We start from the raw sequence: 13,953 nt of genomic DNA on the forward strand, positions 1-13,953 counted from the left end.
CCATGTATTGGCAGACTGAATGTACCTTAGCTGATTGATCAATCAACTTGGGTACAGCCAGCCTGACGGATTTTACATGCGATTATTGCTAGTGGCTGTTATAGTCACTAGCAATAAATCACTGTGTTCTCCTGGCTGGGGGGGAGACCAAATGGCTCCGTGGGAGAGATTCCTCTGTCAACACTGTGTTGATGAGTGAATCAAGCTAATTTTTTTTCCGGCAACCGCAAGAAATTCTCTCGGTCTATGGCCAGCTTTACCTGAAAATTTATATTAAAATGTATTCCTTTAGATTTTTATGCTCTCTAAGCTAGTACAGGTGTGGCTGGCATGAAAATCTAGAGGTAGGTTCGGGTTTTTTGTTTTTTCCATCTAACACCAAAAAAAAACGTAATCTTTAAACACTTTCTGTGGGATGTCTTTTGTTACCATCAGGAAATGTGTCCGCTGCATCATTTGTCAGATATTGAAGCGACCTTTCCTCCCTCTCCATTTCCCAATCCACACAGCAATCTCTCCTCCCTGATCCGCTATAGATTTCTTCTAATGTCCTGTCTTTCTTTTCGAATATTTCGCTGTCAACGCTCACCTCTCCTCCAGATCTCCTCCATGATCTTTGATGAATATTTTGACTCTCTGTCCACAGATCAGGTCTGTCCATCAACTCAATTCATGAGCCAGTGATAAATGCTAATGCCTTTTTGGGCATCTTTTTTTTTTCTCATCCAGCTATTGAATGGTTAATTAATAAACACTAGGGACAGAGATATCAATAAAGTACTGAGAATTTTCAGGACTAATCGAGCTGAGCTGTTTTTCCTAGTATCTGTAATTAACCAGGAGATGGTTGTGGCTCATGAATTACTGTGTTTTCATTGTGATAGTAGTGACCTGTAGCATACACCCATCAATACGGAGTGTATTTTAGAAACCCCAAATCTATATTGCAAAGTCCCCACAGATCCGGTAAGTGGATGCTGAAGAAGGTGAATTACTCATTGGCTTCCTATGGGTTGGACCACAAAGGAGATTTTTGTAGCTCAGTCATGCTTCTAAAATATTTAGAGATTAGTAGGAAAGGAATCCCTATGCATGTGGAGCAAATGGATCTCTTAAAGCTACACCAGTAGCAAGTATTAAAAATCATAACTGTGTTTCACAGTAGCTTCGTGCAACTTGTGTAACTTATACTATTGGGAACCATTTGTTCAATCTGTATGAGCAATCCTACTTTCCAGAACCTACCTTAAAGCGGAGATCCACCTAAAAAAAAAAAAGAAATAAAAGCGGCTACAAAAACTGTAGCTGCTGACTTTTAAAATACAGCCACTTACCTGTCCCTCGGTCAAGCGGTGTCCTCACCACCGTTGGTTTCACCGGCTGTCTTCTCTCCCAGGTGCCGGCATTTTCAGTGTGGGCACCCGGTTTTGACAGCTTGCGACTTCACAGCTGGGTGCCCACTGCACATGCGCGAGAAGCGCTGTTCTTTGTGAATGGCCCCGTAGTCTTCTGGGACCTGTCACGTGTCCCAAAAGACTACGGGGAGGGACGAGGAAGGAAAAGCTCCGCTTCCGATCGCCTAGGCGATTGCAGCGGAAGTGGGAGCGGGTACCTGTCAAATTCTGGTACCCGCTCCCCCCCCCGCTTCCCAAAGGTGCCAATCCTTAATGGGGAGCGGGGTACAAAGGCTTAAAGTGGAACTTCCCCTTTTGGGTGGAGCTCTGCTTTAAGCTAAAATACTAAGTTGGCCTTACTTCTAAAAAAGGAAAAGTTTCAATAATTGTGTTGCAAAATTTTCCATCGTTAAAAAAAAATAGCTAAGCACTATTATGGCCCCCAGTTTCAGCCCCCGTCTTAAGACTCCGTTTACAACTCGTAGGTACGACGGAGCGTGTGCACTTTTTTTTTTTTTTTTTCTTCACATTCCCGTCCATCACATTTAGTGAAGCCTATTCACTTCAATGGGCTGTCCTACTAATGAGAAAAGCACAAAAGAAGTGCCTGACCCATTTAAAAAGCTGTTCCGCACCGAAACGCATGTATTGCGGTACCATGTATTTTGGAACTTGCGTTCGCAAGATGCCTTGGGGTGCCATTAAAAATGAATGGCACCACTGCACGGCTGCAAAAGGGCAGCACGTTTTTGTGCTTTTTGGGGAAATGTGCGATTTTGCACGTGTTCCTGTAATGCACAGGTGTGAACAAAGCCTGAATGATTCTTTTTCTGAAAAGACAGACCTTCAAACAGCAGACCCCTTCTTTTTTTTTTTTTTTTTTTTTTTTTTTTTTTTTTTTATAAAGCAGTAGTAAACTCCAATTTTTGTACCTACAGGTAAGTCAACGATAAAGCTTTACCTATAGGTACAGTGAATATCTCATAATCATGCACTGTTTAGGAAATATTTAGATGTGTAGCAGCCGGTGATGTCACCGGTGAATGCACTCTGAATGGACGACACATTGGAGTGTGCCATCCATGGAAAGTGCTGTGCCACCACCGTGACTCACATGCACAAGAATGACATCATCCCGGTTTAGCCATTCAAACTGCCGGAGCCCCCAAACCTGGAAGGAAGACTGGGTGAAGATGGAATCCATGTCAGCAGTGACAGCGCACTGCTGGAGGGATGCCATTAACTTGCAGGGGATGTTTTTTTTTCTTTTTCAAAAAAAATGGCAAACGTGGTTTGGGATTATGTCTTCTGTATGCTTGATATGTACTCCATATGCACTGCATTGGTGAAAGTTGTTATTACTGACGTTATCACCTGATGGAGGTTGGGATTATATAACTTTGTATGTACATGGGTCCAAACTTCAATTAAAAAAAAGACCTGATTTAAAAAAAAAAAACTTGCAGGGAATGTATTTTTTTTTTCTACTGATTTAGGCTTAAGGCAGAGTGGGGAAGTGTCATAACCCCTTGTCCAGCTTTGTTCTCTGACCACCTTGTTGCATTCCTGCCTACCACTCTACTGAAAATAAAAATATTTTTGTATTACTGATTGTGATTTTGTTGGAAAGAATTTCCTTTCTTCCTTTCCCATGGCAATAGGACAGAAAGTGAGGAGAAATCTCCCCAATGGAATCACAGCCCAAAAGAGGACCTATCCCTGCCTTACCTAAAGATTTAAAGATTAGATTGACTCAGAACTAATCTTTTATAGTGTAGTTATTCCTATCTCATTTTAGAGTTTAAAGGTGAACTCCAGGAATTATTTGCATTGCATATTTACAATGGTCTAGCTTGACACAATATAGGTATGTATTGCTCAGATGATTGACCATTGGGGAAGCTGTAAGTCACTGCAGTAGTTGGCGCTACTACAGTGATAGATGTTCCTTCCTGCTCATGTTCTATGGGAACACTATACGTTGACTCCAGGGGGTCGCTGGCTCTGCACTGCCGTCATTGTATTTCTTTCATTGAATACATGACATTTTCTGATTGGATGAGGTAGAGATCACAATGTCACTGCCCCTTTTTTCCACCTCCTCCAATGATTGAAAAAAAATAAAAAATAAAAGGTCTTCAATAAATTTCGTGAGATAAAAGTTGGTAGTGAGCGCACAGGAGGAAAAAGCAGCCTGCGCAAAAGGACAACCCGCTATATCCTCAAAACGATAAATGGCATAGAGTGCAGCGCTAATAATAAATCACAATAACGTCATGAATTAAATACTTATCAAAATTAGTGACATTAGCAGGGGCAAACTGACAACTCATGGGGATCATAGGGCCCCTGTGTCCTTGCCCAAACTCAAAAAAGCCTATGAAAAAGGTACCAGGGGCATCTCATGGGGCCCCCTACTGACCCCGGGCCCTCAGGCAGTGCCCGAGTTTCCAAATGGTCAGTCCGCCCCTGGACATTAGTGAATATACACAATGGTTCAATAAATATTGGCAGTCCTGAGCGAGCGACCCCCTGTGGTAAGTGTGTTGTGTGGTACACGCTCATAAAGAACCTGACCAGGACCCGGAAGATCCCAGCTATCACTGTAGTAGCACTGACTACTACAGTGATTTCCACAGAAGTCCATCAGGTATGAGAAATGCATACTTTCTTGTGCCAAGCTGGACTAATGTAAGTTTTAAAGGATCAGTCTGCTCAAAATTCGCTGTTTGGCTCCTTCTTGTATCTCCCTCCCACTGGGCTCTTATGGCTCCCCTGTGCCTAATCAGAGGCATTTCCCTGCCAATGCCGCTGACTGTGCCCACTCCCACCTCTTTCTTGTTGTTTTCTTGGCTGTAAAATAATCAAACATAGAGAACGCAAGTTCAAGGTAATGCCAAGTACAATCCCAGTCTGATATGGGAATTCATTTCTAGAGAACTCACCAGAGGAATAGCCAATAGAAAATGCCAGTGGGGATTCAGTCCTTCAGCATCTACGTGAAATACCACTTTTGGGGGACCACCCCTGTAATTATGGAAATGTTCTTAGATTTTACCTTACATTTAGTTGCTTTTGTTATTTACTAACATTTTTTTAGTGTTCCTTTTAGATGTCCCCATGTTCTGTCTAGTCGTGAAGTTTATCAGTCTAGATTAGAAGGTGTCATGACATGCTGGGACTTGTGGTTCTGCAACAACTGGACAAGCTTGGATCACTTTTTGTCAAGCTCATGCATTCATGGACAAGATTCAGAATTGCCTGTGTTAAAATCCTGGCATTTGCTTTATGCTTGATTGGCATTAAGTGTACCTGTCTCCAGACTAGGAACATTCAAGTATTTACTGTACATGTTCCTAAGAAGCAGTAAATGGGCTTTAAAACAAACTCTCACTGACCTCTATAGGTGCAGATACTATGGAGCAATTTATCGTCAGAGTCATTATTATTATACAGGATTTATATAGTGCAAACAGTTTGCTCAGCACTTTACAATATAGTGGGAGACAATACAGCAACAATACAGTTCAATACAAGAGGGATAGGAGGGCCCTGATCCTTGGAGCTTACAATCTAAGAGGGAGGGGCTAGTGGTACAAAAGTTAATAACTGTGGGGGATGGACTGGTTGGAAGAGTAGAAGTTTCCATTATTAGCTGAAGGCAGAGTACAGTTTGGGTGATATTTGGAGACAAGATTGGTAATGTCATTTGGGGCGGAGTTATAAATGGTTTTATATGTTTTTGTTAATGTTTTGAATTTTATCCGTTGAGCAATGGGAAGCCAGTGGAGGGATTGACAGAGATGGATGGAGGACACTGAGTGGAGGTCAGTGGTGGGATTGGCAGAGAGGGGTGGAGGCCAGTGGAGGGATTGGCAGAGAGGGATGGAGGACACTGAGTGGATGCCAGTGGAGAGATTGGCAGAGAGGGATGGAGGACACTGAGTGGAGGTCAGTGTTGGGATTGGCAGAGAGGGATGGAGGACACTGAGTGGAGGTCAGTGGTGGGATTGGCAGAGAGGGATGGAGGACACTGAGTGGAGGTCAGTGTTGGGATTGGCAGAGAGGGATGGAGGACACTGAGTGGAGGTCAGTGTTGGGATTGGCAGAGAGGGTTTGAGGACACTGAGTGGAGGCCAGTGGAGGGATTGGCAGAGAGGGTTTGAGGACACTGAGTGGAGGCCAGTGGAGGGATTGGCAGAGAGGGGTGGTAGATATGGAACGGTTAGTAATGTGGATGAGTCTGGCAACAGCATTCATGATATACAGCTGAAGTTATGTAAACCAGTTCAAATCCAATTTTCAGACCGATCATCTTTCCCTGCTCCCTCTCATAGCAGTGACTTGTCAGCCCTCATATATAAACACAAATCATTAGAAGGTAGACTGTTGAGAAGCTAACCAGAGCTAAACTTCAATTATATGAATTTTAGTATGAATTTCTCCACAGTGACTGTAGCTGCATAGGTGAGCAAGGATTATTTTAAAAGCTAACTCCATCTTCACCTTAGCAGCTCTTACTTTTAGAATAGGCGTGACTGTGTTGGGCCCCACTAGCACAACCATGTAATTCATTCACAGAGATCTGTAAATGAATAAACTTCAAATCCTGTCTGCCAATGTGTAACTTGAATAGATCATCGCACTCATAAATGTATTTTGCGTTTGATGCTTTCTCCAGTGCTTTTTGCAGTTTGTTTTGTGTTTTTCTACACGCGTTTTATTTTTTTGCGCGTTTTGGTTATCTTTTTTTTTGTTAAAGTGGAATTTTTTTTCTTTGCGGGACAGAATTAAAATGCACTACGCAAAACACGGCAAAAACGCACTACCATGCATTTCAGCAGCTTCTCCATCGAACTCTATTGTAGCAAAAATGCTGCTTTTTGCTTTTAAAAAAGTCCCTGACCCTTTCCAAAAATGCAGCAGTTCAAAAAAGCATCGATGTGAATATGTTCCATAGGAAACCATGTTAAATGGACTGTAGTACGTTTCTGTAAAAAGCACAAAAAACGCATTGTTGTGAACAGAGCCTCAGTCTGTTGAAACTTCCTCTGATTGCAAGTCTGTACCCTGGTATGGCCAGAGAGCTGGAGGAAGAGACTACAGCAGCCTGGCATTGCACCCGTGATCCACTGATTGTGAGTGCAATTCTTTGCAGGAAATAAATAAATAAATGCAGTTTTTTTTTTCCTGCAAAAATATGTGCATTTATTTTTTTTAAAGGTGGACTTGGCCTTTAAAGCCCATTTATTGTTTGTTAAGACCATGTAACTGCTTGAATGTCCATAATCCTGGTCTACTTTTAGCATCATCTCAGGGACGGACAAAAGCAGGCCAGAAAAATAGAACAGCAGCATAACGTCTAGCCCAGGGGAAGGCAACCTGCGGCTCTCTAACTATTGTGGAACTACATTTCCCATGAGGCATTGCAAAGATTACAAAACTGACAGTTACAGCTATGACTTGCAGAGGCATGATGGAACTTGTAGTCCTGTGGCTCTCAGGTTGCCTACCCCTGGTCTAGCCAGACCTTGTGAAACATGTTCAAATTTTCTTGGAGCCAAACTGGCACTTCTTGGAGGACCTTTGTGTGTTGAGCCAGTCAGCCAGCAGGGAAGCTCTTTCTTGGTGTGCGTCAGGAAAGCGCATAAAACGATTCCGATTGATGGCTGCAGAGTTTTATACAAGTAGTAACCTTCCAACTTTTTCAGAACTACAAGTCCTAGCATGTACTGACTGCTCTGAACCTTGGACCTTGCTGTTTTGTACAGTCCAGAATATAACACTGCACAGGAAAGACTGTCTTCTCTAGAGCTGTACAGGTTGGCTCACTGTTGTCCTACTTTTCATTTCATCTGTCGATCATCGCTCGCTTTTCATCTGTCATCATCATCGCTCTCTGCTTCCTGTCTAATGTCACACAGATCCTATCGCCCAGTCCATGTGATCTGTTCGCTGACTCTTATGGGGTCTTTTCCCCAAAGAAGGTTTGTACTATACAGTAACTTGTCGTCTTAGAGTAGAACTGAGCTGTCTTAGGGGGGGGAGTCATTATATGAAGGGCTTCTGATCTTTGTCTGCAAGTGAAACGGTTATCCCCTCTGTGCCAAAGGCCTGTGCTGGATCATAGTTATCTCTGTACACATACAGGTATATTTGCATTTATTAAAGAGAAATTGTATTTTTAGTGGCTTTACAATTTTTGTCTGTAAAATTTACTTAAATAGGTTTAACATTACTTTTTTACTTGCTCGCTTTACCATATTTTGAAGGATGGTGCTTCGTATCAAGACCTGTAGATAAAAGGGTTAGACCAGTGGTTCTCAACCTTCCTAATGCCGTGACCCTTTAATACAGTTCCTCATGTTGTGGTGACCCCCAACCATAAAATTATTTACCCAGTAATTATAATTCATGAGTGTCGTTTTACCTCCAATACTGCTGCTTTCAACACAGTAGCTGCTTTCAACACAGTAGCTGCTTTCAACACAGTAGCTGCTTTCAACACAGTAGCTGCTTTCAACACAGTAGCTGCTTTCTACACAGTAGCTGCTCTTTACACATCGGAAATATGTGTTTTCTGATGGTCTTAGGGGACCCCTGTGAAAGGGTTGTTTGACCCCCAAAGGGGTCGCGACTTACAGGTTGAGAACCACTGGGTTAGACAAAAAAAAAAATGGAAACACTACAGGATTTGCAGGTATGAAAGTGATGACATGTTCTGTTTTGGAAGTGATGTAAGGGTTCATGTACACGGGACGTTTGGAAAACACTTCTGAATGATGGAAACCGACTGCTGGAAAACGTAGGTTAAAAAAGGTCTGTTTAGCCGCGTTTATGCGCGTTTGCGTTTAGAAGCGTTTTTTAAAGATAACATCAGGAGACCTTCCAAAATGCAAGAATGCACTGAAAAACAGTAAAAAAAATTAACTATTTCAGATATTTTAAGAGAAATAGAGAGAGCAGAAGCAGAGAGAGCAGTATGTGTGGAGATGACCTGTCTTTTCTGGTTGTATTCACTATGGATCCCATCATGAGGATAACGCGGCGCGTTCTACCATTGTTTCCTTCACACAAAACCTGGAACTGACTGCGCTGCTGTACCGGGTCCATTTGAATACATGGAAAATGCTTTTCATGCATTTCTGATGATGAAAAAGGCTCTGGACAGCATTTGGATATGGAACAGTTAAAAAAACGCTTCTAAACGCAAATGATTATAAATGCGGTTACAAGCGTTTGGCGTTTGAAACGCTGATAAAATCTACTCCTGAACACAAGTTTGGTGCGTTCAAAAAAAGACTGTAAACTCAGCTGCCTGTAAACGACGTGTACATGGACACATAGGAAAACATTAGGGAGAGTTCAGGGGCTGCTGAAAAAAACGCAGAAAAGCTCCTGAACGTGCAGTGTACATGAGCCCTTACATTCTTTTGCTTCCGCTGTGTGATGAGACACCTAGCTAACAGGTGGGAAGCCTCACTGTCGTCATTCACTGCATGTGTTGCTAGTAATACGGAGTCATGTCAGAGCTTACTGAGCTTCAAAGAGGGCAAATTTAAATAAAGGAATGCGCTAAAACCAAAAACTATTCCTAATTTAGTGTAGAAAAGATATAGATCTATTCTCAATTAATATAAAAAGATATCAAAATTATGTGCAAAACTATTTTTTAGTGCACTAAATAGTTTTGCACATAATTTTGATATTTTTTTATATTAATTGAGAATAGATATATATATCTTTTGCACTAATGTTTCTACACTAAATTAGGAATAGTTTGTGGTTTTAGCGCATTCCTTTATTTATTTATTTTATTTAAGTTATAGCACTAAGAAATTTATTTGGTTTCTTTGAGGTGGAATTGCTACTTTAAAGTATTAAGGGTGTGGCGCTTTTATTACACTTGTGAAAGAGGGCAAATTGTTGGTGCCGCTTAGCTGGTGCCTCTGTGACTAAAGTCGCCAGGTACAGTACCAAACGTTATGACGGTATACACAGTTTCCAGAAAAACGCTATCTGATAAGTATAAGCGCGGTCCACATGGTCACCTGACCGAAAGAGACAAAAAGACATTGCGCCAGATTGTATCTAGGGGTAAGAAAACTGCTGCAAATGTGACTGCAGAGCTCAATCTCAGTCTTCACGGAACTCAGTCTTCACTGAGATTGAGCTCTGCAGTCACTTTTGCAGCAGTTGTTTTCTTATTCCGGGTCACAATCCTGCGCAGTGTCCTTTTGTCTCTTTCGATCAGTTGACCATGTGGACCGTGCTTATCAAAAAATGTTTTCCTGGAAACTGTATATGCCGCCATAACCTTTGATACTGTACCTCGCCACACGGCAAATAAATTGTCAACTTCAGTCACCAGCTAAGCGACACCAACAATTTGCCCTCTTTGAAGCTCTGACATGATTCTGTAATACTAGCAGCGCATGCAGCAAGTGAAGAAAGTGAAGCTTCCCACCTGTCAGCTAGGTGTCTCATCACACAGCAGAAGAATGGTACATCACTTCAGCTTTCAATGCGAAACATGTCGCCACTTTCACACCTGCAAATCATGCGTTTCCATTTTTTTTTTTTATCTAACCCCTGTACTTCCTCTGTTGGCTCCCCTGATGTCAGACATTGACATTGACTTTATTACTGAGCTGCAGTGGGAAAAATCCACTGCAGACTAAAGCCAGCCATAGCTGGATCGAATTTCGGCTAGTTCAGCAGGGGCTTGCCAGGATTCAATCCATCTATGGGCAGGCTGGTAGCACTGAAGTCGATCCATCGATTTGATTTCAGTTCAGCCACCCTGTCGGATTTTTTTCTACATATGATTGGCTGCTATAGCTTCTAGCAGTAATTGTGTTCTGCCAGCGCAGTGGGAGGGACTCCCCCATCAACACTGACTGTATTGATGGGGGAATCGAGCAGTTTTCTCTCCTTCCACCCTATGGGCTACTTAAGCCACCTAAAAATGATAATTTGGCATTTTGATCAGAATGATCTTAGCTGATCCTCAAGCAATTCCCTGATAAAATGTCATTGATAGAGAACAACAGAAAGGCTGAAGCATTGTGTGTGGGCAGCACAGTGGCTAAATGGTTAGCACTTCCACCTGGCAGTACTAGGGTCGCTGGCAGGGGCGGACTGACAAATCATGGGGCCCTCGGGCAATAGGGCATCATGGGGCCCCCTGTCCTTGCCCAAACTCAAAAAAGCCTATGAAAAAGGTACCAGGGGCATCACATGGGGCCCCCTACTGACCCCGGGCCCTCGGGCAGTGTCCAAGTTTCCAAATGGTCAGTCCACCCCTGGTCGCTGGTTCGATTCCCAACCACAACATCACCTGCCTGGAATTTGCATGTTCTCCCTGTGCCTGCGTGGGTTTCCTCTGGGTACTCTGGTTTCCTTCCATGCTCCAAAGACATGCTGGTAGGTGAATGGTCTTCTGTCTTAATTGGTCCTAGTATGTGTATGTATGAATGTGAGTTAGGGACCTTAGATTGTACACCCCCTGAGGGTTAGGGACCTTAGATTGTACACCCCCTGAGGGTTAGGGACCTTAGATTGTACACCCCCTGAGGGTTAGGGACCTTAGATTGTACACCCCTTGAGGGTTAGGGACTGATGTGAATGTACAATATATATGTAAAGCGCTGCGTAAATTAACAGTGCTATACAGGGGCGGACTGACAACTCATAGGGCCCCCGGGCAATAGGGGATCATGGGGCCCCTGTGTCCTTGCCCAAACTCAAAAAAGCCTATGAAAAAGGTACCAGGGGCATCTCATGGGGCCCCCTACTGACCCCGGGCCCTCGGGCAGTGCCCGAGTTTCCAAATGGTCAGTCCACCCCTGAACTCAAGTCAAATCTTTTTTTTTTTGGGGGGGGGGGGGGAAGTTGGATAGCGTGGGGAGGGATTAGAACCCCTGTCAGGTTTTCATAGGTGTTCATAGGGAGATTTGCCCTCTCTATTTGTCCTGATGACCACCATCGCAAAGCGTGAAAGTGAAAGAAAATCTATAAGTGCCTGAAAGAAATAAATAATAAATCCTTTATCGAGTAAAAGGGTTCCTACATATATATTTAAATTCTGCTTGAAGTTCTGCCCAGGGAAGTCTCATTTTTGTAATTGGTTGTGGAGTGGATATGCTGAGTCTTATGGGCTGGAGTTTATGTATGATGTTGTAAACCTGTGCTGTGGATGTGGGCCCCGGATTTCTCATTGAATAGCTGCAAGTAGGCAGGTTACGGATTCCAATCATGGAAGATCTCTTTTAACAATTACGTTCTCTTTTGCAGACTCCTCACCTTGTTAACCTTAATGAAGATCCTCTCATGTCAGAGTGCCTTTTGTATTACATCAAAGATGGTATCACCAGGTAAGCCGAGATAAGATGTCATTGCCCACATCGGATGATCTGCAACTGCTTGACGTAACCTCTGCCATCTTCTTTCACCAGGGTTGGTCAGGCAGATGCAGAGAGGCGCCAGGATATCGTGCTAAGTGGCGCCCATATTAAAGAGAAACATTGCATATTCCGCAGCGAGAGGAAGCCAAATGGAGAAGGTAATGACTTCAAACTAATGATGAATTGTGATGGGAAAAATGATGAATTGTAGTGGGACAGGCTGAGTTGTCAGATGACTGCACAGCTAAGGGCTCGTTCACACTTGGCTGTTTTACCAACGATTGTCAAACGCCCCTATAGCGTTTGGCAAGCGTTGGTCCGGCGTTTGCGGAGTGTTTTTTTAACTCTGCAAACGCCACATGCGCGGTTTAGCAGCGGTTGCTAGGCGTTTGCCGAGCGTTAATAACGCCCCACAAACGCCTATAATGCAGTTTGAGTGGTGTTACCGCTCTGCAAACGCCCCGCAACCGTGTCGCAACCGCACGGAGCGGCACCATAGACGAGAATAGGAGGCTTCAACGCCTCCTGACTCGACCAGTGGCGTCCGTTTTGACGCGACGCAAACGCTCCCGTTAGAACAGTACCATGTGCTGTAATGTGCAGAATTGGCAGAGGCGTTTGGGAAGCGGTAAAAACGCTTCCCAAACGCCTCTCTGCCGCCTGCACACAACGCTAGTGTGAACGTAGCCTAACACAATTTTTCTTCATGATATTGTTCAGTTTTGGAACAAATAAATGAATGCTCTGCGTTCAACCATCGCATATTTACCATTTATTGCATTTGGGACCCAAAGAAAATGCTCCTTTAGCATCTGTTGCTTATCTCTTGCCTTTCATTCCCTTAGTTGTTGTCACATTGGAGCCATGTGAGCTTTCAGAGACTTACGTGAATGGAAAGCGGGTTATCCTTCCCGTACAGCTGCGTTCCGGTAAGTAGGGAAGTTTTCACTTTATATTACTTCAACTTCCAAAATAGTCGCCTCATTCACTTTAATCCTCCTTCCTTCCTTCCCGTTCTTTCAGGGAACCGAATCATTATGGGTAAGAACCACGTTTTCCGTTTCAACCACCCCGAGCAGGCCAGGGCAGAGAGGGAGAAGACGCCATCGGCAGAGACACCCTCGGAGCCTGTGGATTGGACGTTTGCCCAGCGTGAGCTCTTGGAGAAGCAAGGCATTGATATGAAACAGGAGATGGAGAAAAGGTACACGCTCCTTTGTGCCGCAAGCTATTATCACTCTTGTGCTGAATGGCTTGTCCAATAAGGGAAGAGCAAAATACACACAACCAATCAGATTTCATTTTTAAATTAACTTTCCTAAGTTAAAACATCGGTTTTCTCAGTCACTTTTTGCTCTGTAGCACTAAGCTGGTCCTTTCTGCTAATGTTATTATCATTATACAGGATTTATATCACGCCAACAGTTTGCTCAGCGCTTTACAATATAATAGGAGACAATACAGTTCAATACAAGAGGGAAAGGAGGGCCTGATCCTGGGAGCTTACAATCTAAGAGATTACATTTGTTATTTAAAGTGGAAGTCTTGGCAAAGCCTATCGAACTCTAAACCTACTCTCAGCCACATTCTAAGCCTAATCTTTCTAACTCTGTAAAGAAAAGATCGCTGTATTTACCTATTCTGAAGCCCACATATTTATTATTATTATTATTATTATACAGTATTTATATAGCGCCAAAAGGTTTGCTCAGCGCTGTACATTATAGTGGGGGGACAGAACATGAGACAATACAGTAATAAAACAATATACGAGGGGTTCGAGGGCCCTGCTCTTTCGAGCTTACAATCTAGGAGGGAGGGGATAGTGGTACAGGAGGAAGTGGATTTGGGGGATGGAGTGGTGGGAGGAGTGGAGGAGATAGGCTGTTAGGTGAGGGTGAGGTAGGCTTCCCTGAGGAGATGGGTTTTCAGGGTGCGCCTAAAGGTGAGGAGGGTAGGTGACAGTCTGATGGATTGGGGTAGTGAGTTCCAGAGGATAGGGGAAGTCCTGGAGAAGTCCTGCAGTCAGGCATGGGAGGAGGAGACGACCAGGGAGCTAGAAAGTAGGAGGTCTTGTGAGGAGCGAAGAGTACAGGTTGGGTATCAGGTCGGTGAGGTAGTTTGGGGCAGTGTTATGAATGGCTTTGTACGTC

General features: G+C 43.5%; 1 protein-coding gene across 1 annotated transcript in view; it reads left to right on the forward strand.

Moving 5' to 3' along the window:
- KIF1B (kinesin family member 1B) overlaps positions 1 to 13,953 on the forward strand; it is a gene marked incomplete at its 5' end in the record, with an annotated part of 216,621 nt that overhangs the window by 77,570 nt on the left and 125,098 nt on the right. Inside the window, 4 exons of the mRNA XM_089659005.1 lie at positions 11,691 to 11,770; positions 11,852 to 11,958; positions 12,646 to 12,729; positions 12,824 to 13,004. Coding sequence (XP_089515131.1) covers positions 11,691 to 11,770; positions 11,852 to 11,958; positions 12,646 to 12,729; positions 12,824 to 13,004 — 452 coding nt within the window. The remainder of the gene's footprint in view (positions 1 to 11,690; positions 11,771 to 11,851; positions 11,959 to 12,645; positions 12,730 to 12,823; positions 13,005 to 13,953) is intronic.

This window comes from Staurois parvus, unplaced genomic scaffold (genome assembly GCF_062004578.1).
Source record: "Staurois parvus isolate SC_StPar_1 unplaced genomic scaffold, SC_StPar_1.0 ptg001122l, whole genome shotgun sequence".
Classification (NCBI taxonomy): Eukaryota; Metazoa; Chordata; class Amphibia; order Anura; family Ranidae; genus Staurois; species Staurois parvus.